This window comes from Phaethon lepturus, unplaced genomic scaffold, assembly GCF_000687285.1.
Source record: "Phaethon lepturus isolate BGI_N335 unplaced genomic scaffold, ASM68728v1 scaffold5921, whole genome shotgun sequence".
NCBI classification, from domain to species: Eukaryota; Metazoa; Chordata; class Aves; order Phaethontiformes; family Phaethontidae; genus Phaethon; species Phaethon lepturus.
In genome coordinates this window covers 17,795-43,738 of record NW_010518339.1, presented here as the reverse complement: position 1 = coordinate 43,738, position 25,944 = coordinate 17,795, and the positions used below count along the sequence as shown (strand labels likewise).

At 42.0% G+C, this 25,944-nt stretch overlaps 1 protein-coding gene across 1 annotated transcript in view; it reads left to right on the top strand.

Annotated features, from left to right (window-relative positions):
• The window catches only part of PPP6R2 (protein phosphatase 6, regulatory subunit 2), a gene marked incomplete at its 3' end in the record, with an annotated part of 48,840 nt that overhangs the window by 7,288 nt on the left and 15,608 nt on the right, over window positions 1-25,944 (top strand). Inside the window, exons 2-11 of the mRNA XM_010296693.1 lie at window positions 136-322; window positions 1,092-1,229; window positions 10,864-10,929; window positions 12,297-12,409; window positions 17,396-17,509; window positions 18,764-18,890; window positions 19,380-19,532; window positions 20,261-20,464; window positions 21,114-21,178; window positions 24,788-24,903. Of these exons, the coding sequence (XP_010294995.1) occupies window positions 136-322; window positions 1,092-1,229; window positions 10,864-10,929; window positions 12,297-12,409; window positions 17,396-17,509; window positions 18,764-18,890; window positions 19,380-19,532; window positions 20,261-20,464; window positions 21,114-21,178; window positions 24,788-24,903 (1,283 nt within the window). The remainder of the gene's footprint in view (window positions 1-135; window positions 323-1,091; window positions 1,230-10,863; window positions 10,930-12,296; window positions 12,410-17,395; window positions 17,510-18,763; window positions 18,891-19,379; window positions 19,533-20,260; window positions 20,465-21,113; window positions 21,179-24,787; window positions 24,904-25,944) is intronic.

The following is a 25,944-nucleotide window of genomic DNA, read 5'->3' as shown; positions in this document are numbered from 1 at the left end:
ATGTTTTTTCCCCCCCCCCCCCCCCCATCTCCAGGAAGGGTGATCCTCCTAGTCTTTACTTTATAACTTTAATAAGGGAAGATTTTCTTGAGAGTTTTCATTTCACTTTTAGTTGCTCTGGTTCTGTCCTTCCAGATATCCAAACACAGCCTGTGAACTGCTGACCTCGGATGTGCCGCAGATCAATGACAAGCTAGGAGGGGATGAAACTCTGCTGAACATCCTCTACGACTTCTTGGATCACGAGCCTCCTTTGAACCCTTTGCTTGCCAGTTTCTTCAGTAAGACTATCGGGAATCTCATTGCAAGAAAAACGGAACAGGTAGTGATTAGATTTGTCGTGATACATAAGCACAAATTAATTCGCTAACGTTGTTTGTGTTGTATGGCAGTATCATTGCTGTCCTCATGATCTCATCGTATTCATAAGAGTTAAAAAATAGCTTGCTGTACTCGTTAAGACTGGAGTTGAAACGTAGGCTCTGAAAACTTTGTCACACCTCCTCAGTTGAGGGAGATGCCATCTCATTTAGATGCCTTTGCATAGTTTTGGTTTCAGATCTGCAGTAGCTGGGGATATTCCTGTGCCACAGCTAAAGCTTTATTTTTTGTACTACGGCATAATGATGCATCCTTTGATCATTGCCCAGAATCATCTTGTTACATAAACGATGCCTCAGTCCCATGCCTATAAAAGGAGTGCTGGAAGCATGAGCTGAACAGTGTTTTAGGAATACATGCTTTCCAATTCAAAATTGATTTTTTTTTTTTTTTTTTAAATGAAGGCTTTCAGAAAGCCGTAGTGGAATGGAAAATTCTCCAGCTTCACCAGCTTCTTGATGCTCTTATTTCTGTGGGCTTGGGCTTCTTTGTGGCATAGAGGAAAGAAAAGATAGCTAAAAAGATTTGATTTAGTATTGCCTTGAAATGAGAATGTTATTCTCTTCTCTTGTACTCTGGTGAATTTCTCAACCTTGTGGCTGTTTTGCATCAAGATTGGTTGGTTGACACAAGAAGGTGAAGTATAGGAAGTTCTGTGTGCCGTGCCTGTATGTTGTACTAGCAACTGATGATGACACTTTCCTTTTTAGGTGATTGCATTTTTAAGGAAAAAAGACAAATTTATTAGCCTGGTGCTAAAGCATATAGATACATCAGCAATGATGGACCTCCTGCTTCGTCTGATCAGCTGCGTGGAGCCTGCAACTCTACGGCAGGAAGTACTGAATGTGAGAATCTACTCCTTTTTTTCTTTATGAGATTGGGAACAAGGGTTTCTGTTTGTGTCTTAAAGAAATAGAATTCTTCTTGCCATTTATTATCAGAGCAGATCCACTCTTTGGGAAACTATTTTTCTTAGGGCTAGAGTCTGCATGTTGGTTACTTTGGGTACTTCAGCCTCTTTGTGGCTTGCACAGCAGAGCAAGCCTGGTTCAGTCACTGGCAGAAAAGGATTTTCAACTCATTGTTCCATATAGCAACCACTGTTTACTCTAGCTGTTTTTGCTGTAGAGCTTTGACAAAGGAAATCTGTAATCTTTCCCGGTGTTCAGAATCTGACTGATCGTGTGTGACAGTAATTTGTTTAATTCCTTGCTGTGTATGTGATTTTTGGAGATCATGTCTTGTGCCTCTGCCTTCCCCTTCCTCTTTAATAGGCAGCCTTATAAAATACCTCATTGAGATGCTTAGTTTGCTTTACAGGTAGGACAAGTTTTTCTCCCTTCATAGCCCGGTCTGGGTGAGGCTGCATCAGCCCCCCTTTAAGTGGGCAGATGTGCAGGATTGGAGGGAAAAAACCTACTTTAGCTCCCTCTCAGTAAACCAGAAGAGCAGTGTGCTGTATGGAAAAATGTGCTTGAGTCATTGGAGCCCACACCAGGATTTATAAGTCTGGCAAACTTTGCTGCGTAAGTCTTCTGTGTCAGAACATTGGCCACGCCGTAGCTGAGAGGTAAATGTTCTTTGCAGAGACTCAGGATAGATTACCATTGTTCGATTCCTCCTCTCATCATGCAAAACATGCACACTGTTTCAGAGAAGGAAAAAAAACCACAGGCGCAAATCTGTCCTTACAGACTTGTATGGGCATTCAGCCATGAAAGGAAATCCTCATTTTTTGACAGGAAAGTGAGCAATTCAATTGGTTAAACATAAAATAGTAATACCAAGAAAGGAGATGGGAGGAAAAAGCCTTCAGGAGATGGACTGACAGAGGATAATAATGATGGAGGATTCACTGGAAGAGACAGCAACTTTGCAGAAGAGGTCCAATCACGTCCCAGGCAGTGATGGCCTGAGGGCAGCTGGAGGGGTGAGGGCAGGGATTGCTCCCCTCTGCTCAGCACCGGTGAGACCCGTCAAGACACTGGGGCCAGGCTGGGGCTCATCAGTGCAGGACAGATATTGCAGTAGTGCGACATAATACCATTACCAAGATAAATGCAATTATTTTTTCTTCTGATGTTAAAATAGCATTTTAAGTGAGTAGCTTTTCTCCTGGATGAATGGCTTCCATCCAGGCAACTTCCAAATATCCAGACTTCCAAATATTAACCATAGATAAACAGGCAGATCTGGATGGGACATATTTAAACCCCATTCTATCAGGTTAATTCTACCAGCTAAAGATTTCACACAGTCAAAAAAATTAAAACAAAGTGAAGATACCAGGTGGCACTGGAGGTGGTCCTGAAGGTTTTTTTTCCCCCAAATAGTCTTGATGTAAGTATTATCTCCAGGCACTTAAAACTTTTTTGGCTTAAGGACTTCTCAGAAAAACAGAAAGCAGTAGCAATATTGAAATTTGGGATTTAATGTTTAAAGAAGCCGCTTATCAGCAATTTTGGCAAGTATATTCAGAAACTTAAGTCTCCAGAAAAGTTAAATTGCAATCTTGATTTTTGGTAGGTTTTAGAAATAAAAGTTATACTTCATGGACTGCTTTTCATCACATCAGGAGAAAAAAAATATGTTTGTCAGCTAGTAGCTAGGATGGATGTGAATGGTTTGCTGTCTCAAAGCAGTCTTCATGTTTCTTTGGGATGCTGGACAACTCAAGAGAGGTATCAGGCTATTTTGAGTTTTAGCAAGAGGAAAAGTAGTATTATTAGTTTTTCAGGAACTCATACAGCTGCAGTTGGCTGATCTTCCCAGGTTCTCACTCCTGCTTAGCCACTTCTCCCACTCCTAACTGCTGAAATTCTGGAGAACATGGTCCATTGAGCAGTGTGTTAGATGGTAACCATAAGGCTGTGCCCCCGTTACCAAACAGCACAGCGGAATCCGTCTATCTTGTGATGTGGAGCTGAGCTGCGCTTTTTCATTTGTGTGCATTTAATTAACTTCTTGTATATTGTGTCATAAATTCCTAGGTGTTGTCATCTTCTGTTAAACAGTTTCCAGTTGACTGATTGCTCTATCCATATGTTGAACCTGCATGCAAATGTCATTCACTAACAGCACTGTATGTTTACAGTATGTCTTTAAATGCCATATTCAGGGGGTTTTTCCCTATCTGCACATCTTCCTCCATGCAGTAGCTAGTGTTCTGGATAGGCATCCTGTGCCATAGATTTTTGGCTAGCTGTTTATCAATTACTTTTGTAATTGTGACAGTGACGGCAATTAAACTTAGTATTTTAACATTTCCCTGGTATTGATGTACCCTGCTCCTGGATGGTACGTAAGGAGGCCTAACATTACATAAGGTTATGTTCCAGCTACTTCCCAAGTACAATACGAATGTCATCTGAACAACAAAATGCCTTCTATGTTGTGTTTGTGTGCCTTAGCAAAAGCTGAAAACTTTGCTGTCCAAGTGAAGTTTGAAAAGCAACTTTTTTTTTACCAGAAAGTGCTGCTGTCAAGGGTACATCACTTTGGGATGTGAAAAGACCACTTTTCCACTTGGCATTGCTCTGCTGGGAAAATCCTTCTGTGGGCTTCAGTTGGTTCATTCTATGTTTCTTGCTGTCTGGAAAGGTCGTGTTTTACTGTGTCACATTTATGAAGCTGATCTCTTAAGTTTTAAGTTAAATAAAATTATGTTCTGCATAACAAGTCCCACAGCACCTCTCCTTAGGGATTTGATGTCCACAATGTTGCTTTGACTCGGTAGGTCACAGACTTCCTGATAATTGCACAAGAGTCTGCTTCTCTGGCCTTCCATTTTAGAGATCCTTAGGCTGTGGTAGCTGGACGGTGCTCGTGGCTCTGTTCTCTGCTCTGTTTTCTACTGAATGGATCTTCTAAAGTGTGTGCTTGAAGTTTCCTTGTCTACCCTTGCTCAGATGATGTTAGCCAGGGTGGAGCTTCTCACTGTCCTAGTGCAAGTGTTTGACTTCCAGTGCCGAGTGAAGCTGGGCCAGCAATCCCATGAGTGCTGTGAGTTGGCATTGCCACAGAAAGAGGCCGTCCTGCGTTCACCTTCTTGCTGCGTGTTCTGCCCACCCAGCTCCTCTTGAATCATTGCCAGCTGAAGTGTTCATGGGGTTGTAAAGTGGCATGGACTAGGGAACTGATCCAGCTGAAAACACTTCTCTTTTATTTGTATTTTTTGCCAGCATTGTTTTCAGCCAGCTCAATGCCTTGATTTGGGTTTGTTGGCGTTTTTTGCATGGACTTGGGCAGTGATAAGAGAGGATAAAGGAGCAGAAGATAAGTGGATGAGTATGAGCAGAGAGAAGGTGGCAGTGCCATTTTATATCTTAAACTGTTTGCAGAACTACAGTTTGTGGTGTTTTTCCACTTTCTCTTCCTTGATCTGTAATTGAGGGCATACAGTTAACATGAACCTATGGTAATCCTTTATGCATTTCCTTCTGTTCATGCATGACAGAGGAATGCTCTGTTCGTGTAGCTCAGATCTTGTTGCTTTGGAGAGCTGTGCCATCAGGAGAAAAACCTTGCTAGCCCATGCTGTTCCTCTATACTTCTATCCGGAGTTAGAAGCACCAGTGTATGAGGGAGCCTCCAGATTCCGCAGCCCATGGGTAGGTGCGATGTAAGTGAAATAGTCTGTTGGTCTACATTGCGTCTTTACAGCCCTGTCTCCTCCCTGTTTCTTTGACTCTCACAACTGAAAATACTAGAAGAGTCTTCATCAGAAACTTCTAAGGAGGTACTTCCAGAGGCTTGTCTTTCAGGCACCTACATTTTTATATCCTTCAACAAATGTGACATCGTGCAGATGGATGACAGGATATTCTCTTTGATTGGTGTCATTTGATCCTGAAATGTCTCTGTGGATTTGTGAAAGAAATAATATTGATTTTGAATAATTTATGACTTGCACAGCAAGAAAGCTCAACTATGGGTTGCTTCTTGAAGCATTTTTATTATCAGGACAGGTAAGTGGCATCAAAGACGTCTGTCCTCTGTCTGCGTGTTATTAGTATAAAATCTTACCTAGAAAAATGCAAAGAGGCACAACTGCTGTGAAAAGCCTCCATGTCTGATTGTGCTGGCGTGTACTGGGAATTTATGTGAAGCAGATCCAGTTATTGTGGATATCTCTTCTGCACTTCATCTTCACGGCTCGGCTAGATGGCCGAGCCCAGAGAGTTGTGGTGAATGGCGTTAAATCCGGCTGGCGGCCGGTCGCAAGCGGTGTTCCCCAGGGCTCGGTTCTGGGGCCGGTCTTGTTCAATATCTTTATTGATGATCTGGATGAGGGGATCGAGTGCTCCCTCAGTGAGTTTGCAGACGACACCAAGTTGGGTGGGAGTGTTGATCTGCTGGAGGGTAGGAGGGCTCTGCAGAGGGATCTGGATCGATGGGCCGAGATCAACTGTGTGAGGTTTAACAAGGCCAAGTGCCGGGTCCTGCACTTGGGTCACAACAACCCCATGCAATGCTCCAGGCTTGGGGAGGAGTGGCTGGAGAGCTGCCTGATGGAAAAGGACCTGGGGGTGCTGGTCGACAGCTGGCTGAACATGAGCCGGCAGTGTGCCCAGGTGGCCAAGAAGGCCAACAGAAATAGTGTTGTCAGCAGGAGCAGGGCAGGGATTGTGCCCCTGTACTCGGCACTGGTGAGGCTGCACCTCAAATCCTGTGTTCAGTGTTGGGTCCCTCACTCCAAGAAGGACGTGGAGATGTTTTTCCTAATACTATCTTGTGCCTGTCGTCACAGCACCTCCAAAAGCAGCCTGTCTCCATCGTCTCTTCCCACCCCACTAAGTAGTAGCCTTCTCCTCTCCGGGCTGAGCAAACTTCACTCTTGGCCTCTTGTCTGACCTTATGTGCTCCAGCCCCAACCATCTCAGGGGCTTCCACGGGACCTGCTGCACTATTTTAATGTCTGTCCTGTGCTAGTGAGCCCCAGCCTGACCCAGTATCTTGATGGATCTCACTGGTGCTGAATGGAGGGGAGCAATCCCTGCTCTCACACAAGCTTGCTGCCCTCAGGCCATCAGGGGTACAATGCTGACTCCTGGTGTAATACGACCACTAAAGGCCCTCTTGGCATCTTCCCTGAGCTGTCCTAGCTAGTTGACTCTCACCCTGTTATCCCACCTCCCGTACAGGACTTTGCATTTTGCCTGTCTTGAACTTCTGAGTTTCCTCCCAGGCTGTTTCTCCGACTTGTCTAGGTTCCTCCCCTCCTGCATATCAGCTGCTACTCCCCAGTGTGGTATTGCTGATGAGCTTACTAAGGGTGTGTTTTTTCCCATTTTCCAGGTTTTTAATGAAAACACTTAACAGTACTGATCACCGGTATGGACTTTTTTTTTTTACTGGTAGCCTCTGCTGTTAGGCCTACCTGGTCCTTGAGTCTAGTAGCAGGTTATGTGGGAGGGAAGTCATCGCAGAGATAGGTAAAAGTTAGACAAAATGCTCCATCCCCAGTGCAGAGTCAAGCAGGCGTGGGAGAAGGTCTGCATGGGTGAGCAGAGCACTCCTGCCTGAGCTCACGCATGCACAGACAGCACTGAGGTGGTGGAGCGGGGATGGGGCACCCAGGAGCAGCAGTGAGCGGCTGCCTGAGCAGGCAGGGATGTTGTTAGGAAAGCCAAAGCTCAGCCAGAGTTGAACCTGGCAAGGGATGTGACAGGCAGCACAGGGACTGATCCAAGGCTTGACGCTAGCAGGGTGCTGTAGTTCCTCATGATACACCTAAGAGGTCCCTTGGCAGTGGTACCGGTGCACACATAGCGTCGGGAGGAAGGAGTGGTCATCCGAGGGCTGGATGAGCCTTGGCAGTGTCCCCACACGCTGGGGGAGGCTGAGCTGCTGGCAAGCAGCATGCTTGTCGAAATGGCAGATCTGGCTAGTGAGTTTGTTCTTCGTTGGGTTCTTCGTTCCCTGCGGAAGGGAGTCTCCAGCCGTGCTCGTCTGCCGCTTCCTCTTCCGTTGGTGAGTTTCAGGCTCAGGTGGCTCTGATGACTCCCTTGAGGAAACCTGCTCCTCCCCGCCTGTTACCACCAAGCCATTACGCCTGTTCCGTAAATGCGCATCTCCTGGTGGTAAAAGTGCTTTTCTCATTTTGCCAGCTGCCAGCCACTCCCGACTTCAGAGTCTCCATCCTCTAATGCCTGTGTAGTCTCTGGCTATTCCTTCTTCCATGCAAAATGAGGGTCCGGGATACCCTGACCATTTCCATGGTCTCTGCAGAAAGACCCTGGTGGAATTCTGTTAATCCTGAATATAATATTACATTTTCTTTCCACCTCCACCCGTCACTCCCATCACCTGGCAGCACAGCGCCTTGGTGAGAGTGCATCTGCTGCGGGCGAGGGACATTATCTCCGCCAAGAGGAAGCACGAGGTGTTCCTGGCTGCCTGGGACCTGGTTGAGCATGCCCTCTCAGGAGCTCCATACTGAGGCCTCCCATGTGCCAGATGTGGCTGCCCCAGCTGGTGGTGGGGACCATGCCCTCTTGCATGTCACCACTGTGGTTGCACTGATCTCGCAGTCCCATGCAGCCTGGAGCAGCACCTCCACAGCCCCTTCCATGCCCACTGCCTCATTAACTGCCAACTCCCAGTTTGCCTGGACCAGTTTGCCATGTCCCACTTGTTCTGTGGTGCCTGAGCATACGTGATACAGGTGCTCCCCAGCAGCAGTTGGGCAGAAGCCCAACACTCCCTGATCAGGAGGCAGCAAACAGGAGCCTGGTTTGTTTGCCGACAACAAACAACTGCTACATCAACTGCCTCCTGCTTGCTGGCCCTGCGTCTCGCAGTCTTCCTTTTCCTGTAGAGTAATTAAAGTTACAGATATGTGCCCATTTTCTGTCCGTGAATTCCTTACAAGTGTGTCATTTATCAGTGAGATTAAACACACTGCTGGGTTGCATGTGGTCAGAAGAGTTTGTGTTTCAGATGTGAATCTTTTAAGGGAGATGCTGAGGGTAACACTGTTGTACTTCAGTCTAGGTAGGTGAGTCCTGCAAGTGTCACAGCTTTGGTTTGAGAAGTCAATTACAGAGTATTCTTTTTCTTGGGAATGTCAAAGTCCATCTCTTCGACAACAGCTTCAAGACAGAGGATCTCTTCCAGGTTTACTAGGTGCTTCTTAATTCACCAAATTTTGGTATTGCTCTTCTGATCTTAACAGATTATTTCTGTTGGTTATTTTTGCTTTTGAATTTCATTTTCTGTGTCCCTCAGTTTCCAGGAACGGTAATTCCTTTGTTCAGATGAATCATGCTTCCCTGTCTTCAGCACCTCTCTCTGTAGCCATCCAACTCCCCCCAGAGCCCATAATTATGGCAGTCCAGGCAAAAAGAGCAAACCTTCTTAGCCTTGCTTGTTGTGTAACTCCCAATTTTAATGAATATGGCACATAGGATCAACCGATGTGTGTCTTGGGGGAGGATGCTGATACAGAATAAAGTTGAAACTACAATGGAGGGCTGGGATCTAACTTGCTGTGCTCTGCAAGGGAAAGAATACATGTAATGGAGGGGTGTTAATAAGGAGTTTTCTTCTGGGCTACGGAAGTCATAGGGATAGATGGAACTTTTATAGGTAAAAATTCCACTGCTGACACGGATTGTCAGGTAGGTTCTGCACAAGGCAACACACAGGCTGAAACACCCACTGTACCATATCTATGGAGCTTATTATTTGAAGAATGAAAACTTGCAGGTAAAAATGGATATGAGTGTTTGGGGCTTTTTCTTATTGAAGTTGTTCAATGCGTTAATACTGTTAATGTGGGAATATCCAGTCAAAATCTGGGCTCGTACTCATGGTGCTGTGCAAACGTGGAGTGTGTAATTGATGATGAAAAATGAAACATGCCAATGTTACACAGAGGAGAGGAGAGATGGGTAATTTTATTATTACAGAGACTGCCAGTAGGCATGCTTGATAGATTTGAGCAGCTGGTTTTTAGAGGATATAAATGAAGAGATTTTCATTAATCTTGATGAAGCTGTTTTGGTAAATTGCTGATTGACAGCTACGTGAGCTGTCATCAGAAGACTGAGCTTTAGGATTTTAAAGAAGGATTTCAGTAGTCATATCCAAGCATGGGGAGATGAGAAAAGGTGCTTGTAGACTAAATGAGCCAAGAGGGAATGGACAGTTGCTTTGTTAGTGATGCTCTTGATAATTTTGATGCTGAGAAACTAGAAACCAGTGGAAGAATCTGAAGAGATAGGTTGGTAGAGAGACTGGTAAGGAAGATTGTCTTAGGGACACAGTTTTTTGAACTTTTGGGTAACTGGATATCAGGAGGAAGAAGTTGCAGAAACTAGATCTGGAAATACTTGCTTTCCCAGCTGTATGCTGGGAAAATTTTTGGAGAACATTAGTATTTCTGCAATAATAAGGGACACCAGAAAGGAGACAAAGTCAGACATTTCAGACTTTTTTCCCATTTCGTTCATGGGAAAAGTCATTCAAAACAGTGATCTGGAATTTTTGTTTTAAGCCAGACAGATGACATACTCACTGTGGAATCATAGAGGAGAGGATGGAGCTGTAGGAAGGTTATTAGAGCAAAGCTGGTAAAGAGTCAACGTAAGGATGATAGTTAAAGCCATGTGAATAGATAACACATAAAAATGAGCGTTCAAGGGGAGAAGATATGCATAGAGCCTTCTTAAAGAAGTGGAAGGCAAGAGAGTGTTCATTTTCTCCATGACTCATCTGAAGCGTGATGGAAGATTATATCATTGCAGAAACCTCCAAAGTCTTTTTTCCTTTTAATTAATGTTTGGTCAGTCGTTTCAAAAGGAACTGAGAATGCATTAGTTTGACTGATTAGTTTGATTGATGTTGGACATGCTGCCATTTGCCTGGGGTGAAGACCATAGAAATTTGAGTGAAAATGGTTGGGTGGCAATGAGACGTTGAGCTTGCAGATGAAGCTGGGAAGGGAGAAACTGGAAGGTATTGTTTGCAGATGGCATACGTGGTTTGCATGTGGTCAGGAAAGGGAGATGAAGTGATAGCTTGCACTGGGAAAAGGAAGTAGTCTGAAGCTGGCATAGAGCAAGGAGACGAGGTGTAAAACAGCATCGTTACATCATCTCAAAGTCTGAGAAATTCTTTAGTGTAAACAGGAGTAAGACGGTAAGAATAGGAAATGGTAGGAGAAGAACATGTTGATAATTACACTAATGCTGCTTCAGATGAGATAGTGTTTATGACTGATCTCTTCCATGTTTTCTAAAGGTATTTAGGTTTTTAGTTCCATGGGCAGGGTGTACATACTGATGCAAGTTAAAATACAGCTCTGTCTGTGCCTAGGGGAGTTTGCATATTGCCTGTGGCTTTAATTATGAAATAGAAGGAAAGGGCTTTCCCTTCTTGAAAAACCTGTGTTATTCAAAGCTTCTTGAAGATCCTCTTACTTTGAATTCTGTGATACCAAACAAGGATTTTCTTTTCCCCTTCCTTTCCCTCCAGTGGCTTAATGAAGCAAAGATTATTCAGAGGCTTGTGGAACTGATCCATTCAAGCCAGGATGAGGACGTGAGTATGACAAGACTTTTTGTCTTTTGGGCATTGGGTCCTGTAAGGTCCAGAAGATTCTCTCTCTGTTCGGTAATGCCCAGGTGACTTATGGAAGGAGATAATCTGTGTGGATGGACATCCTGTCCTCTGGTTGCCAAGCTCAATACCAAAATATTTTGTTGTATTTTTAATCTGGTTTTTACTTACTTTACTAAAAATGTCTTAGTTCATTCTGCTGCTGCATGAGTTCATCTTGGTATCTACAGTCAGTAACTTACTTGGTTTTAAGTAGGAATCTGCTATTTAAAAACAATATTTTTAAATTAAGCAGTTTGCTGTAACTTTCAATTCTTCTTGCACCGTAAGTAAGTAGGTATTAAGTTATAAAAGCTACAAGATGCAATTCTCTAAGCCCATGAAAAAGACATGCTCAGTATTATAAAAAAAAAAATACATGCTTCTCTCTTCCCACTCCCCACCCCCTCCTTTCTTTTCTTTAAATAATTTTCACAAAACATCTGAGCCAGGAGCTCTAGGTCTGGATTTCAGTTTCCTACGCTGTCATTTACATGTGGGTGTTGACTGCTGTCCCTGCTGCTGAGCAGGAAAAGCACCTGGAAGCGCGCTGGTCGCCAGCTGGCCTGCTTTGACTTCGATGGGGATGGGGGCATTTGTTAACAGATTCCTGTGAGTGCCAGCAGCAAAGCGAAGTGGATGGCACAGGTTTCATTTGGTGTGGTGTTAATGCCAACAATATGATTCCCTCATCTCATCACAGCAAAAATTGCCCCTTCTGAGAGAGAAACGGGGAATTACATGCTGATTTGTACACCTTCAGCAGCGCTGTCTTAGGGGTGAATGCTAAATTACAGCGTAAGATCTTATACGTACAGTAGCTACAGAGAGTCTTTGATTGATATCCAGAATGAGACAATTGATTTATCAAAATACTACTTTAGAGCCTTTTAATACATAATAATTAAATTGTAAAGGGTTTTATCAAGCCATTTATTTTTCTTCATGCAGGAAAACTCCCGAGTAGTGAGAAGTAAGAATTAAATACTTGTATTTGAAATTTGCAAGTTAACACACTTGGTCAGGAAGACAAAAAAAGAATCCTCACTTTCTGAAATCTTCTAACTGCCTTTAATTGTTAAGTTCAGGAAGACTTCCTCTTTGATTTTAAAATCTGTTAATGCTTCTAATAATTTGCATCAACACCATATTTAACGTATGAATAATCTAGAGCATGGTAACCCTTGTTCTGAAAAATTCTGATTTATTCAGTTTTTTGCATTCCCAGCTGTGTTAAATTTTCTCTGACGGGCAGAATGAGCCCAGTTGAGATGTTAGCACTGAAATGTGCTCTATGTGGTTTTTTACAGAGGCAATCAAATGCTTCCCAGACCCTGTGTGATATCATAAGATTGAGCAGAGACCAGAGCAATCAACTCCAGGATATACCTGAGCCTGATCCACTTCTCACAGCACTGGAATCGTAAGTACTCGTCAAAGGACTGTTGCTAAACTAATTGCTACTAATATTGTCACTTCCTGCTCTCTAGAGACACAAGCTATGCATGTCAAGCCTTTGCTTAACTCCTGACATTTGCGCCAACCATTCAATACTGCTTTTAAATTAATAGCATCTCCTAAGCACCTCTGTTGAGATTTCTGGATTTTGTAGCTCTGTCTGAAGGCAGGAGATGTGGGTTAATGATCCCCAAAGCTCACAGTCTAACTCGGGACAAGGTAATACTAGTGAGTATGTTAAAGTGCTCATAGTGAATTCGGAAAAAGGTGAACTGCGATGGCAATAATTGAGGGAAATCTCACAAGACAAATCCTAAAATTCCCCTGTTGACAGTGTGCCTTGGTGCCAAGTGTGACTTTAGGTGCAAGGCTTCAGTCATACTAGGCCAAACTGTGGCTGTTATTTCCTGCTGATAAACGTGTTGCACCATATAGACAGATTTCAGATCATTAAGTTCCTGTCCATCAAAATGAGGAAGAAAATGTTGTGACAACAGAAGGGCGTTCTTTCACCGTAGCAGCTTCCACATCACTGTGCGCTTTGCTTCGTAAACCTTTGATGAGGTCTGCTCTCACACTCTCGGTGTCCTCCGGCATGCTATTTTTGGCTTCCGAGTCAAATATCAGCTGAAGATTTCTTAAGTTATGTGTTTGTCCTGGTTTTGGCTGGGGTGCAGTTAATTTTCTTCCTAATAGCTGGTATACTTCTGTGTTTTGGATTTAGTATGAGAATAATGTTGATAACATGCTGATGTTTTTAGTTGTTGCTAAGTAGTTGTAGTGCTCGTACTCAGTCAAGGACTCCTCAGCTGCCCATGCTCTGCCAGTGGGGAGGTGCACAAGGAGCTGGGAGGGGGCACAGCGAGGACAGCTGACCCAGACGGGCCAACAATCGATATGACGTTCCATTCCATATAGCATCATGCTCAGTATATAAACAGGAGTTGGCCAGAGGGCAGGAATTGCTGCTCGGGAGCGGGCTATCGATCACCGGGTAGTGAGCAGTTGTTGCATTGTGCATCACTTGTTTTTGTACATTCCTTTATTAGAAGTATTATCATTAGTGTTCTTATTTCCTCTTCCTTTGCTGTCCTATTAAACTGTTTTTATCTCAACCCACAAGTGTTTTTTTCCGATTGTTTCCCCCATCCCACCTGGGGTAGGGGAGGCGAGCGAGCGGCTGTGTGGTGCTTTATTGCTGGCTGGGGCTAAACCACGAGTGTTGCATGCACTTCCACAGAGAGAAGGTGATGCTGAGATACTGCTGGATACTTCACACCAACGATTGTCTACCTGCGTATTACTTAGACTGAATTGTTAATCTCCCTGTTTTCATTCTCCAAATTTTGTTGAACCCTAAAAGAAGTAAGGCTACACACTTTAAATGCCTCCCTTGCCCTCCTTGATCACTCAAAAAGTCATTCAATTTAGTTGTGATGTTAGGGCTAGATGGTGAGTATTCAGATCTCCTCTCTGTATACCATCCCCATGGATCCCTTAATACACTAGTGTTCATGCCAGCTACTTCTTTTTCCCCAAAGCCCTGCCAGCTGTGTCCATCATGAGCACTCATCACATCTCAGAAACATTGTGCAGTGCTTTAATGAGAGACGACACATCACAACACGGATACATAGTTGATTTCATAATTTTCTACCTTTTGATTGATAAACTTTGAAGACAAGACTTGTAAATAGAGATATTATTGTCTTTCATTAGGCCTGGGAGTTTGGCTGGAAAAAGTAGAAAAGCTGTTTTAGTTCGTGTTTTGTCATATATGCAGATGAACTTGCATAACTTACTCAAAGGTAGTCTGTTACTAAAATAATTGTAGGGAGGGGAGTCTAGTGATTTCCATCGTTCGGAAACTGTTGGGGTGTGTTGGGTTGTTGTAAAGATGTAATCTAGTGATAAACGGCACTAGTGGACGGTTGGCAATAGAAACATTTGTAGTATTTCAGTTTTTTAAGATACGTTTGATAGAAGGTGTTATCTTGAAAAAAGGATGAAAGGATGTTTGTGATCCCAGCTAGCGGTGCTCAGCACTTCTTTTCAGAGCCTGTGGTTGTATGTCCAGGCAACTTGAGTGAAACTTGGATGAATGTTTTTAATTTTGAGTTTGGTGGGGTTGTTTGTTTGTTTGGTTGGTTGTTGTTGTTTGTTTTTTTTTAAGATTCAGAGCTGTTCTGAGTATTCTGTAGTATTCAGAGAATTCTGTAGTATTACTGAGGGAATGTATTGGTGAGAAACTTGCCCTTTAAGAGAGTATTTTTGTTAGGAGTTATTTCCCAAACAATGTTAAATACGAGTTGTGTACCAGAAAATGTTCATTTTTCAAGTTGAGTCTATTCCCTTGGCATTGTTTTTTTGGTCTTTATAATGTAGTTTTAAATTACTTGCGTTAGCATGTTTGCCGCTTCCTGTATTTGCTTCAAACCTAAAAACATTTACTGGAGATTCAACATGAGATTAAAACTAAAAAAGGTTCTTTTAGGCATAAAAGAACCATTTTGACAGAAAAGGGATGAAACAAGAGACTTGCAATGAATAATACACCATCTGTAACTAGGGCTTAAAACTCCTCTTTCACATGTTTTTGTTGACCCAGAGCTTTCTCAATTTATGTGGCACTGCTGTTATTTTCTCCTGATTCTGAACTGTCAGTTCATACACAAATATCAGGGGCACCTGTGGGGACAGGAGCCGATGTGTGTAGGTGAGAACAGGACGTGAATCGTGCCGCACACAAGCACTGAAAAGTCGCGGTCTCTGCAGATGTGCGTCCACAGGCTTGACATGTACCTCTGCCCCTGCAAGGAAATGCTCTTTCTTAAATGCGTCATTTATGCGTACGTTTATAGTCAGGCATACTCCGCCTGCAGAAATAAGGCAGATCTGGCCTTTTGTCCCATGCCCTACCGTAATATTTTCTTAGTGAATAGCAGGATGTTGGATTTTCAGTGCAGACTGCATCCCCGATTGCAGAGCCTGCAGCATCTCAGGTCTGTATCAGTTTTGAGCCCTTTAAGTTTGGAGTTGAGCCTCCAGCTTGGTCATTTCACCTGCAAAGCCCAGAAACTTTAATGAAGGTCGTGGTTTGGTGTGGTGGGCCGTGGAGAACACGGTGCTTTTAGACGGTCTGAGTAGTTTTAGACTTTCTCAGTAGTTTCGGGGAGGAATGTGGAACCCTGCTGCGTGTGGGGCAGAAGATTACTGCCCCTGGTCTTTCTCATGAAAGCCTCTCTGCCTCTCGTGGTATAATTTGAGCAAGTTTCCTTGTTTATACAGAGAATTATACCAAGCTGCAATTTGAAATTTGGCTCATACTTTACTCAGACTGTCTTCAGCTTTGTCCCCCTCTCCCTCCCAGTCACCCTCACTTCGCTGGTGTTCTCTGTGTATGCACTTTGGATGTTTTCAAGCACTACCTGTAACTTCCAGGAGATAAAAATGTTTTTGCACTTTCAAAAAGCATTTCTAGGAGTCATTATACCACTTCACTGCTTAGAAGAAAAAATATTTTGAAAGAAAGTGATTTTTTGCACAATTTGCCTTTCTACTGAAGGTCACATCTCTTACTTTTCTTGGCCAATTTTTCTAGGTATTACTGTTAACCTTTTTTGATTTTTGGATAACTTTTTTTAATCTATGAATCATGAATTAATGATCAGCTAGTGCAGCAAGAAGGAGCCGTGATCAGGGTTACAGAATAAATATCAAATCTAGATTTTCAATAACTGTTGACCGTATGCAATAAAAATGCATTCAGTTAATCACGGTAAACTGTTACTTCTTTTTCCTGACTGCCTCTTGTGCTTGATGGAATGCATTTAGATGCTACTTATTAAAATAATTTTGTCTCGTGTATTATTCATGTATTTTACGTTTTTATCTCATATTTTATGTATACAGCTGTAAATGAGATTTTTCCAAACGTTAGAAAATAGTAAAAATTAGACTGTGAGCTTGAGTAATACTAGTTTTAGCTGGACATGTGACTTAGCAAGTCAAGAAAGGCACTTGATGAATACTGGATTTTGGAAAACTGTCATTAACATCTGCAGAATTAGCATGGGAAAAGAACCTGGATACAGAGGTGGAAGCAGGCACTGCTGCAGTCAAGTGACTGTAAACGAGTACAGTGCCAGCCTGAACCTCGTATTCCTCATGTCTATCATTCATTTAGCATGGCAAAAGAGCAGAGAGAAAAGTGTGCTGTTACCTTTGTGCTAATTATTCTTCAATTCTAAGGCTGTGTCAGAATAATTTTTAATGCTAGAAAGGACCAATGTCATTATTCATTCTGCCTCCCACAGTCTTCAACGCTTCACTTGGCCATCCCTCCACCTGGCCTCAAATCTGTCAGTATTTGGAAGGCATGTTATCGTGGCTTAAGGGCTCAGAGAGATCGTGCATTGATTAGAATATTTCAAGGAGATAATAGCTAAGACTACTAAAAGTGTGCATATTATTTACAGCGTGCATTCGTTGGCCTCTGTTTCCTAGTCCTGGATCTTACTGAACCAGGCAAATTATAAGGGTCAACTTCCACTGCTGTCTTTCTTCTGTGATTCTGATGGATAATTTTAGACTATCAGCTAATAGCTTCATATTGTCTTTAATAAATTGACTGGGTTAATACTTGGATTGTCTTCCAGTTTATAACTAAGAGGTATATCCTGTTGATAAAGAAGGACAACAATTTCATTTAGAGTGTGGGTGTTTATAACTGGGTCTTGCCTTAGTGATGAGTAATCAAGGTCAGAAACCTGGTGTAGAACCGTACTTCTCATGTGATACTTGAGAGGAATGTCTTTATTCTTTCTAAAAAAAGAAAAAAAAAAAAGGCAGCCTTTTTTCCAGAAGACCCAGAAGTGGATATTTTGTGATTAAAGCAACTGCCATGTACTTCTAATTCTTATACGGCTAATGTGTGTGCGTTGATCAACAGGCAGGAATGTGTGGAGCAACTCTTGAAGAATATGTTTGATGGAGAACAAACTGAGAATTGCATAGTGAATGGAACACAAGTTCTTCTGACATTGCTGGAAACAAGGCGCTCTGGGTAAGTTAGCACTTGCTTCTCTAGCAAGAACAATTTTAGCTCCAATCTAGTTTCACTTAGACGAAAAAGGAAATTTTTTGGCCTGGTGTGGAGTGTTGTCTAGAAATGGGTACAAGAAAAGCTGTTTTGGTTTTTGATGCAGTATCTGTACCTCGCGGCGGCTGTACCAGTTGGCAGCTGGGCCCTGCTGTGGGCTCTCCTAGTTCTCTTGCATGTGTATAGCAAAGTCTTGTCTGTACTATGAGAGATCTTACAACAGAATGTGTACAGAGTGGGGGAGTAAATGGTAAATACATCATGCATAATCCGGGTGATGATCTGTGCATGCATATATATATATATGGCTCTATAGTTTTGATTTTGTTTTTTTAAAATTATACTCCCCTTTTATTTCTTTTTATGGAGATAGAGGAGAGAAAAGGCAAAAAGAAGTTCTGGGGAGGAAGGGAGACACTGAAAATCTCAATTTCTAAAAAAGGAGAAAATACGGAAGAGTGAAAGAGATAATGGAAGATTAGGAAGAGGTCACTGGAGAGAGCGACACAAGATGGCACTGGGCAAACAAGTTACTAGTCAGGAAGTCATGTGCAGAGTTAAAACTGAAAAGCTGAGATACCAACTTCACTGTGTCTTGTGCCCAGGATCTCTGAAGATTTATGAGTTGAACGCTTAGGGGTTCCTATCTAGCCCATTCCTGCCTTGCTGGAGTTACATTCCGTTACCAAAATGAAAGGGTTTCTTTTATTCCTATGTGAGACACTGTTGTTGGAAGGAGTTAGTAATAGTTGTTGTAATTTACTGCTTGCCAGTAAAGAGGCACGATTATGAGCACAGCTACATGCCTGCTCGAGGTTTTCATCAGTTAGTATATTTATGTACATCTTTCTGAACACTTGTGGAAGGTTTATGGTTTTTAACAAATGTTTATAGTTAACTCATGCTGTTGTAATTTACTTTTCAAATGTTTGGCAAGTTTTAAAAGCCAGGAAGCACTTCAGTAATTTGTGTTTCAGCTCTGCAGACAGCTTATTCTCTGTCTTCCCACTCATCCCATTCACAGTTTTGATTATGTGAATATCATCTTGTAAATGCTATATTAATACAATATAGTTATATAAGTATATTCAGTAGCTGGAAATTATTTTTGATATTCATGGTTATTTTTCAAGAGAAAATTACCAACATGGACAATGTGACTGGAGACCTTTTTAAAATTTTGTCAAATCTTAACTGTTGTGCTTTTCTTCTTTACAGAGTGGAAGGACTGATGGACTCATACACTCAGGGATTTGAAAGGTCTTACACTGTCAATAGCAGCATCTTACATGGTATTGAACCAAGGCTAAAGGATTTCCACCAGTTGCTGCTCAGCCCTCCCAAGGTAAAGCATCTTGGCCTTTCTTAGGAGCAAATGGCTCCTGACCTGCATTTCAGGGTTTCCCTTTCCCGGTACACAGGCTTCCTGGATCTTTTCAGAAAGCTCCATAAGCTGAAACAGGCAACGTCTTTTGAGGAAAAATTCACGCTTAAAGTTTGTAATTCAGGAGCTTAGGGACTAGACAGTAGGAATTTTGAAAGCCATTGTATTTGAGTAAAACCAAGAAGTAGAGATATGTTGAGACTGGTGGCTTTGTGTAAAGATGATTAAGGGGTAAAGAGCAAAGAAGTTTTAGTTAGTGGATATCTTGATTTTAATCTTCAGTTTTGGAAGTAACAGCCTACACTGTCCTCTCTGTGGGAAGATGGTTTAGGCTTACCTGCCGAGAATATTTATGAAATGAACTAGTTATGTTTAGTCAAATCATTGTGCGTATACACTTGAGGGAATATTGAGCTCCATTGAGGTACGCATTATCTGTTTCTCCGATAGAAAACAGCAATCCTGACTACAATTGGTGTCTTGGAGGAGCCACTGGGGAATGCTCGTCTTCACGGATCTCGTCTAATAGCTGCTCTGCTTCACACAAACACTCCCAGTATTAATCAGGAACTATGCAGACTCAGTACCATGAATTTATTACTTGTGAGTAATACAGTGTGACACTGAATGGGGAGAGGGGGAGTAGCTTTAAACTGGGAACGTTTTTGCTTTCCCTTTCATCTCTTCAGTGCAAGGTAGTTTGTTTCATGTGTGCCAGTGTCTAATTACTTTTCTAGTCTGCTGAAAGTAGGAACATCCGACGTGAGAATAGCTTCTGTAATGCAAATACAGTTGCTTAGTATTTTGAACTGAACCTCATGCTTCAGATCTATTGTTATAATAGTTTAGTAGTGTGTATGCAAAATAGTGGTTATTCAGAAAGCTTGGCTATGTTGTGTATATCAGCTCTCGCAATACTAAAAGCTGATCATTTTATCTAGCTGTGAACAGGGACGTGTTCTGAAAACTGCCAATATTACCTGGGCAGTCTTTCACAAAATTATTTTTATACTTAGAAATTATTTAATTAGTATTTTTGTTATGATTAATTCAGGCACAGAATACATAACTTTTGTTTCAGCGTGTCTGTGCTGTGAGCCCTGGCTGTGTACGAGAGTATTTCCAATGTGCTCAGTTTATTGGAAAGTATATGTTACAGCAGAGCAAACAGAGCACGTTCAACTATAAGTGGATGCTGGGGCATATAAGTAAAATTGTTTTAGTGGAACTGCTGATTAAAAAACTAGTTGGGCAGTGTTCTAATATCATTAGATTGTTAAAAATGGGAAGATGTATCTAGAGTGAATTCTTTTGTTTCTCGTTTTTTCCAGGATTTATTTTTTAAGTACACATGGAATAACTTTTTGCATTTCCAAGTGGAATTGTCCATAGCAGCTATTCTCTCACACTCTGTGCAAGAGGGAAAAACTACTACTAATGACCTAGAAAGCAAAGAAGAGGTGCTGAATGGAAATGTGGCCACAGAGAGCTTAGAGACTCCAGAAAACAACACCGAGAATATCATGGTTACTCATGTAAGTCTGGTCATGTCACCTGAGAATTTTAGACTGATTGATTCAGTCTGCATATGCATTAACAAGAAAATGGTGTGACGAACTGTTCAAGAGCATGCAGTTTATTTAAAAGTGTCTAGATATAACTTGGTTCTGTGAGTTCTGGATGGAAGTGTATTTGCTCTTGTACATTTGTTTTTAGTATCCGATTACAAAATAAACATACCACCCATCTTGTTTAATGGGCTTGTGAATCCATTTCTATTTAATTGGGGGTGGGGGAGAGATGCATATAAACTTTGGACCAAAAAAATAGTAACTGCAACTAGCTAACTACATTCTAGCTTCTGCATTGTGGCCCTAATGATGAAAAACTTTTTGTTGTGTTTGTAAAATGACAACAATGTTCTTCATTACTGCTCATGTGAAGCCCGAGAGCAGCTGGAGATGTTTATAGGTATTGCTGTTTTCCCTGGATCCTCTGAGAAAAAAATTGAGACAGAAGAAACTTGAGCTTTTGGGAAAGATAAGTGCTGAACTTTAAGTTCCTGTTCAGTAGGAGTGAAGGAATGGACAAAAGTAACTCTAGTTCAGTACAGACTTCCTAAGGCATGAGTCTTACTTTGGCAAACTTTTGAAATGTTCTTCCTATCTCTTTTTTTTCCTCTAGCTGTTCCAGAAATGCTGCCTAGTGCAAAGGATATTGGATGCCTGGGAAGCCAATGACAAAATACAGTAAGGGATTTTGGGTTCAGAAGGCCCTTGTTCTAGGGCTGCAGATTTAGAATTGAGTTACTGAATGGAATTATTGCCTTGAAATATCATTTCAGTTATTTGGATAATTTATGATTTAATGGTGTCTAAAATTATTTGGATTTTGATGGTGATTTGGAATTAGGATTATTTGCATGTTAAAAAACAAATTTACCAAATAATATAATTTATAAATAATATAATATAAAGCATGTAATTTGAAAGCATGATTTTTTTTTTTTAAATATGCATAACATCTCAACCCAAAGACATGATCTGCTTCTTTCTTACTTTCTCAGGAAATTACGTATCATACTAAATTTTTCCTTTTCTTTTAAATGCATAATTATAATTATATCCTCCTTAGAGTGAGCAGCTGTGTGGAAACTGAGGTGGGCAAGCATTTTTGCCCCAGATTTGCCCCACATTTAATGTCCTAACTTTATAAAACATTCGGATTACATGCTGATTACAATGATTATAAGAACTAAATAATTAAAAAAAACCCCAAACATATTGAAGTGAAAATACTGTCTAGGTTTCTGTTTCTTTGTCCATCTAAATGTTTTGTTCATCCCTCGCTATTTTGAGCTCTTTATGGCTTCAAAGTGCTTTGTAGTACCACTGTAATTATTTTCAGCTTACTGTCAGGCCATAATTGGTGGGTTTGGCTTTTGGTTTGATTTTGTTGTTTGGTGTTGGTTGTTTTGTTGTTGTTTTTTCCTGCTGGCAACCCCTTGGGCTGTTGATAACAAATTTTACTGATAGTTTCATTGCACAACCATTACTGTGCACAGTTTTGTAGGTAACAGAAATATCTGTGGTTGCTGCTTAAAAGTTTTTCCTAATTAAATTAGATAGGAACTAGAGCTCATACATATTTCATGCCAAACAGTTCCAGTCACCACATTGGAAAGAATTTTAATGGCAAGAAAAAAAATACTGAGTTTAACAAGAGGTATCTTGGATGGGGTGCTTTAAGAAGTTTGAGTTTTTACAAAGATTACTGTTTGCACTCAGTGAGGAGATGGAGTCAAGCACTGGGAGCGCCAGGGTCAGAGATTCCAAACTGAGAGCTTAGGAATTAATTCTTAAAAATTATCAGCAAGAATGGTGGTAATGTATTTTCCTATTGGAACATGGAATTTCTCCTTGGGTTCTCTTAGTTTTGGATATTCCATGTGTTCTTGATGAAGGACTTCTGTAACTACTAGAATTTAACTTCTCCATAACCCACCTAATTCTTTTACTGCAGTCCATTTGATCTGCCTGGGTAATTAGAATTTAAAATAAAGTCAGTCTGGTCCTCGGTGTGAGTTCATAGGAAACAGCAGTTTACTGTAGCACATCTTTGTCTTCCTGTTCATGTAAATGTAGTGACCACCGATTGTGGCATGGTTGATAAAAAGTATTTGAAAGTGTTGAAATCCAAGTTAATTTTGCATGTTTGGCTGCAGTCCAGCAGTGTGTGAAGGACTGCTCAACTCAAAGAGATGTTGTATCAGTCCTCCCAGAGTATACAACTGAAGAAGGCAGATACAACATTGCTGTACACTGCTTTTGTCACCGTACACTTTAAATGTTTGAGAAAGTTGAGCTTTGCAAGTTTGCTGAAAACCATACATTTTTATAGAGAGCAGTAGGACAGTGCTGCTGGCTGTGTCAGGGCTGTGTCCCTTCGCCCCATCTACCCACGGGCTTTGTCCTCCAGAGCAGCTCTTGGGGGCCCTCGTGAAGTGCTGGTGGAACCTGCCTCTGGCTCTGCCTGCGTGGTCCTGTGGGTACCTGGGAACGCCGTGCTGCCGGCTGCCGGCGGGCTCCGACCCGAGGACGGTGATGCCGGGGGGTGGCTCTGGGCTCGCAGCAGGACCGGTGCAGCCGAGGCACCCAGCAGTAGCAGTGCCGTGGAGCTGGGCTGGGGCTCTTTGCTCTCTCCTGGTGGTTTGGGGTGCGAAAGACATTGCCACGAGCCTGTGTGCAAAGGGCTGTAGGTTAGCATTGGAACTCATTTCCAGGTGTTCGTTTTATTTGAATAGTTCTAAACCCTGAATTTGGGGGTAGAGTGCTGTTCTTACTGTAGGACATATGTTCAGGTACAGTTTGTATTGGCTTTGTACTCCGTTTTTTGGTACAGGAACACATGGACGGGTAAGGTGGGTTTTTTCCCAAACTGTCTGGTCTTCTCACCTGCATATGTTCAGCTCCAACATAGGGGAAAGCCTGAGATAATTTCAGTATAAAGTTATCCCTTCTAGAGATTCAGGAGGTGACGATTACACTTCTCAAGGGGTGTGGAGGTCATTTAAAAAAAAAAGCTTAAAAATGTATCTGTAACTGCATGTGATCAGGAGAGCTGATACTGCCTGAAGGCTTTGCTGTATTCGACCTGTCAGGTTAGACCGGGGCACACAAATCCCTCGAGCAAGGCTAGAGAAGAACTTCCGTGAGCGCAGTGTACCGCCTCAAAATTAGTTCTGATGTATTTAGTGTCTTCCTCTCTCCCAAGGAAAAATTAAATTAAAGTCTTTATTATGTGTCAGCTCTATTAGCATCTGGGAAAGAAACCTTTGTTTTACAGCTGGAGACTTAGTAACATGAGGTGGAAGCTTCTTGTCATCCTATTTGTAAGGGTTTTGTTTTCATTTACTTGGATTCTGACCCACCAGTTTTATTTGTAAATGGTGACTTGAGTCAACCTTGCATGCTCCTTGTGCTACATCAAGAAATAATAATTTCTGAATTGGACTTCAGTATTTGGGGTGCATTAATGTGCATCATGTCACAATAATAGGATTGTACGTAAGAGTTTTGTCTGGGCTTCTTTTCAGCACCTGCCAGTTTAATGGCAGAAATGCTGTTTCTGAACATGATGCTGTGAAATTTCTTCCCAGAAATCTGCCACTAGGGTTTAGATTTTTCTTCCCAAATCTAATCAATCCTTTTTTGGATACTGTAGAAAGCAGAATTATTTCAGGCTCTTCATCCCTTGATTTTTAGATTGCTGCTTTGCTATCCAGTGAAGATTCAAATAGAAGTGACTTAGAGACTGCTTGGACTTAGTGTTGGCTTCTTATATTTTTTTTGTAAGGGGGAAATCTAATGGTTGTAGCTTAGTGTCTTTTTGTTCTCTTGAATTCATCTGCTTAATACTTCAATTGCAAGTAAAACTCTAAAGCTTTTTCAGTAGTAGTGATGTAAATTCTTATTGCTGTGAGTTTTCTTTAGTGGAAATTGTAACCAGATTATTTATTTCTGCAGTGGTCTTTCAGTGTACTTGATTAGCTTACTCTTTGTAACTGGCTTAAATTTTATTCAGCGTGTTCTGAACTGAATGAGTGATCTCTGCCCTCTCAATACATGAAAAAATGCAGAAAGGTTCATTTGTTCTGGGTAAACTCATCCTGTGCCCTGTCCTGCTGATTCTCTGATGCATCTTCTGTGCTAACCCTGCCCGGAATACTGTGTACGTATGTCGGACCACTGCAACAGCGGGGGGCTCGTAGCATGTCTAGGCTATGAAAGCGGTTACGACTGTGACCCCGGGATTCCTGGTACCTGATTATATTGCTACTGGCTGTTTTCTCTTTTCAGGGCAGAAGGTGGAATGAGGCGAGGCAATATGGGCCACCTCACCCGGATAGCCAATGCTGTAGTACAGAATATGGAGAAGGGCCCCATGCAGACTCAAATCAGTGAGTTCATTAAAGGTACATGCTCCTTTCTCCATTCCTTCCTTCCCCCTCCTTGATTAAATAGCCCTTGTAGGCCTTTTGGAAAGGCTTCTATTGTGTGTGTTTCGTGAGGGTCCCTTATTATAATGAAAAGAATTTCCAGTTAAATATCGCAGTCTCCCATAGCTCAAAAAAACTAGGCCAAATTTGGTTGCTCTTTGTTTTCATACAATTACATTGAAATTGTTGGAACCTCGTTTTTGCAACCAGAGGCTGAAGGTATCCTTTTTGTGCTAAAGAATGCGTCTTTTCTTCCGGATTTATGTGTGCATTTATAGTGCTTATTTACAGCGTTCTAGGGTGGTGTTTAAGTGGTGTTTCTATACTTCCTCATTCTTATACCTGAGAGGAAGAGAGACACCAGAGTAAATGACCACAGAGGCCCTACACCTCCGCTGTCACAGATATTCACGTTGCCAGGCTTTGTCCATCGTATCTTCATTGGACTTTATTTTGAGAACTATTTCTGTCTGACATTTTTGTGTGAGAGGAAATAAGATTTTTCCATCTGCATCTATTAAGGGAAACAATGAGCACAAATATGTCCTGAGTTTCCATTTTTTGGCTTCTGATGAGCGTATCAAATGGTAATATAGTAACTTGGTGTGTTGTCATATCTACATTAAAATTGAGAAGTTATAAATACATTAGTAAAGACTGAAAGTTTCACAAGTCACGGTTATTTCTCTCCGTTGTTTTACTGTACTGGGTCTGGCGGGGGTGAAGATAACTTTTCTCATAGCAGCCGTGCGGTGCTGTTTTGGATCCGTTACTGAAACGGTGTTGATAACACACCAGTGTTTAGTGCTTGCGCTGTGCAAGCGCTGCTCAGCCAAGGCTTTTTCTTTTACCCACTCTGTCGGCACCCCAGGGACAAGGGGCTGGGAAGGGACGCAGCCAGGAGAGCGGACCTGGAGTGACTGAAGGGCTGTTCCCTGCCCTATACTCAGCAGTAGCAACTGGGGGGACGGTCTTTCCAAGGTGGCTCTTGCGCAGAGACTGGCTGAGCATCAGCCT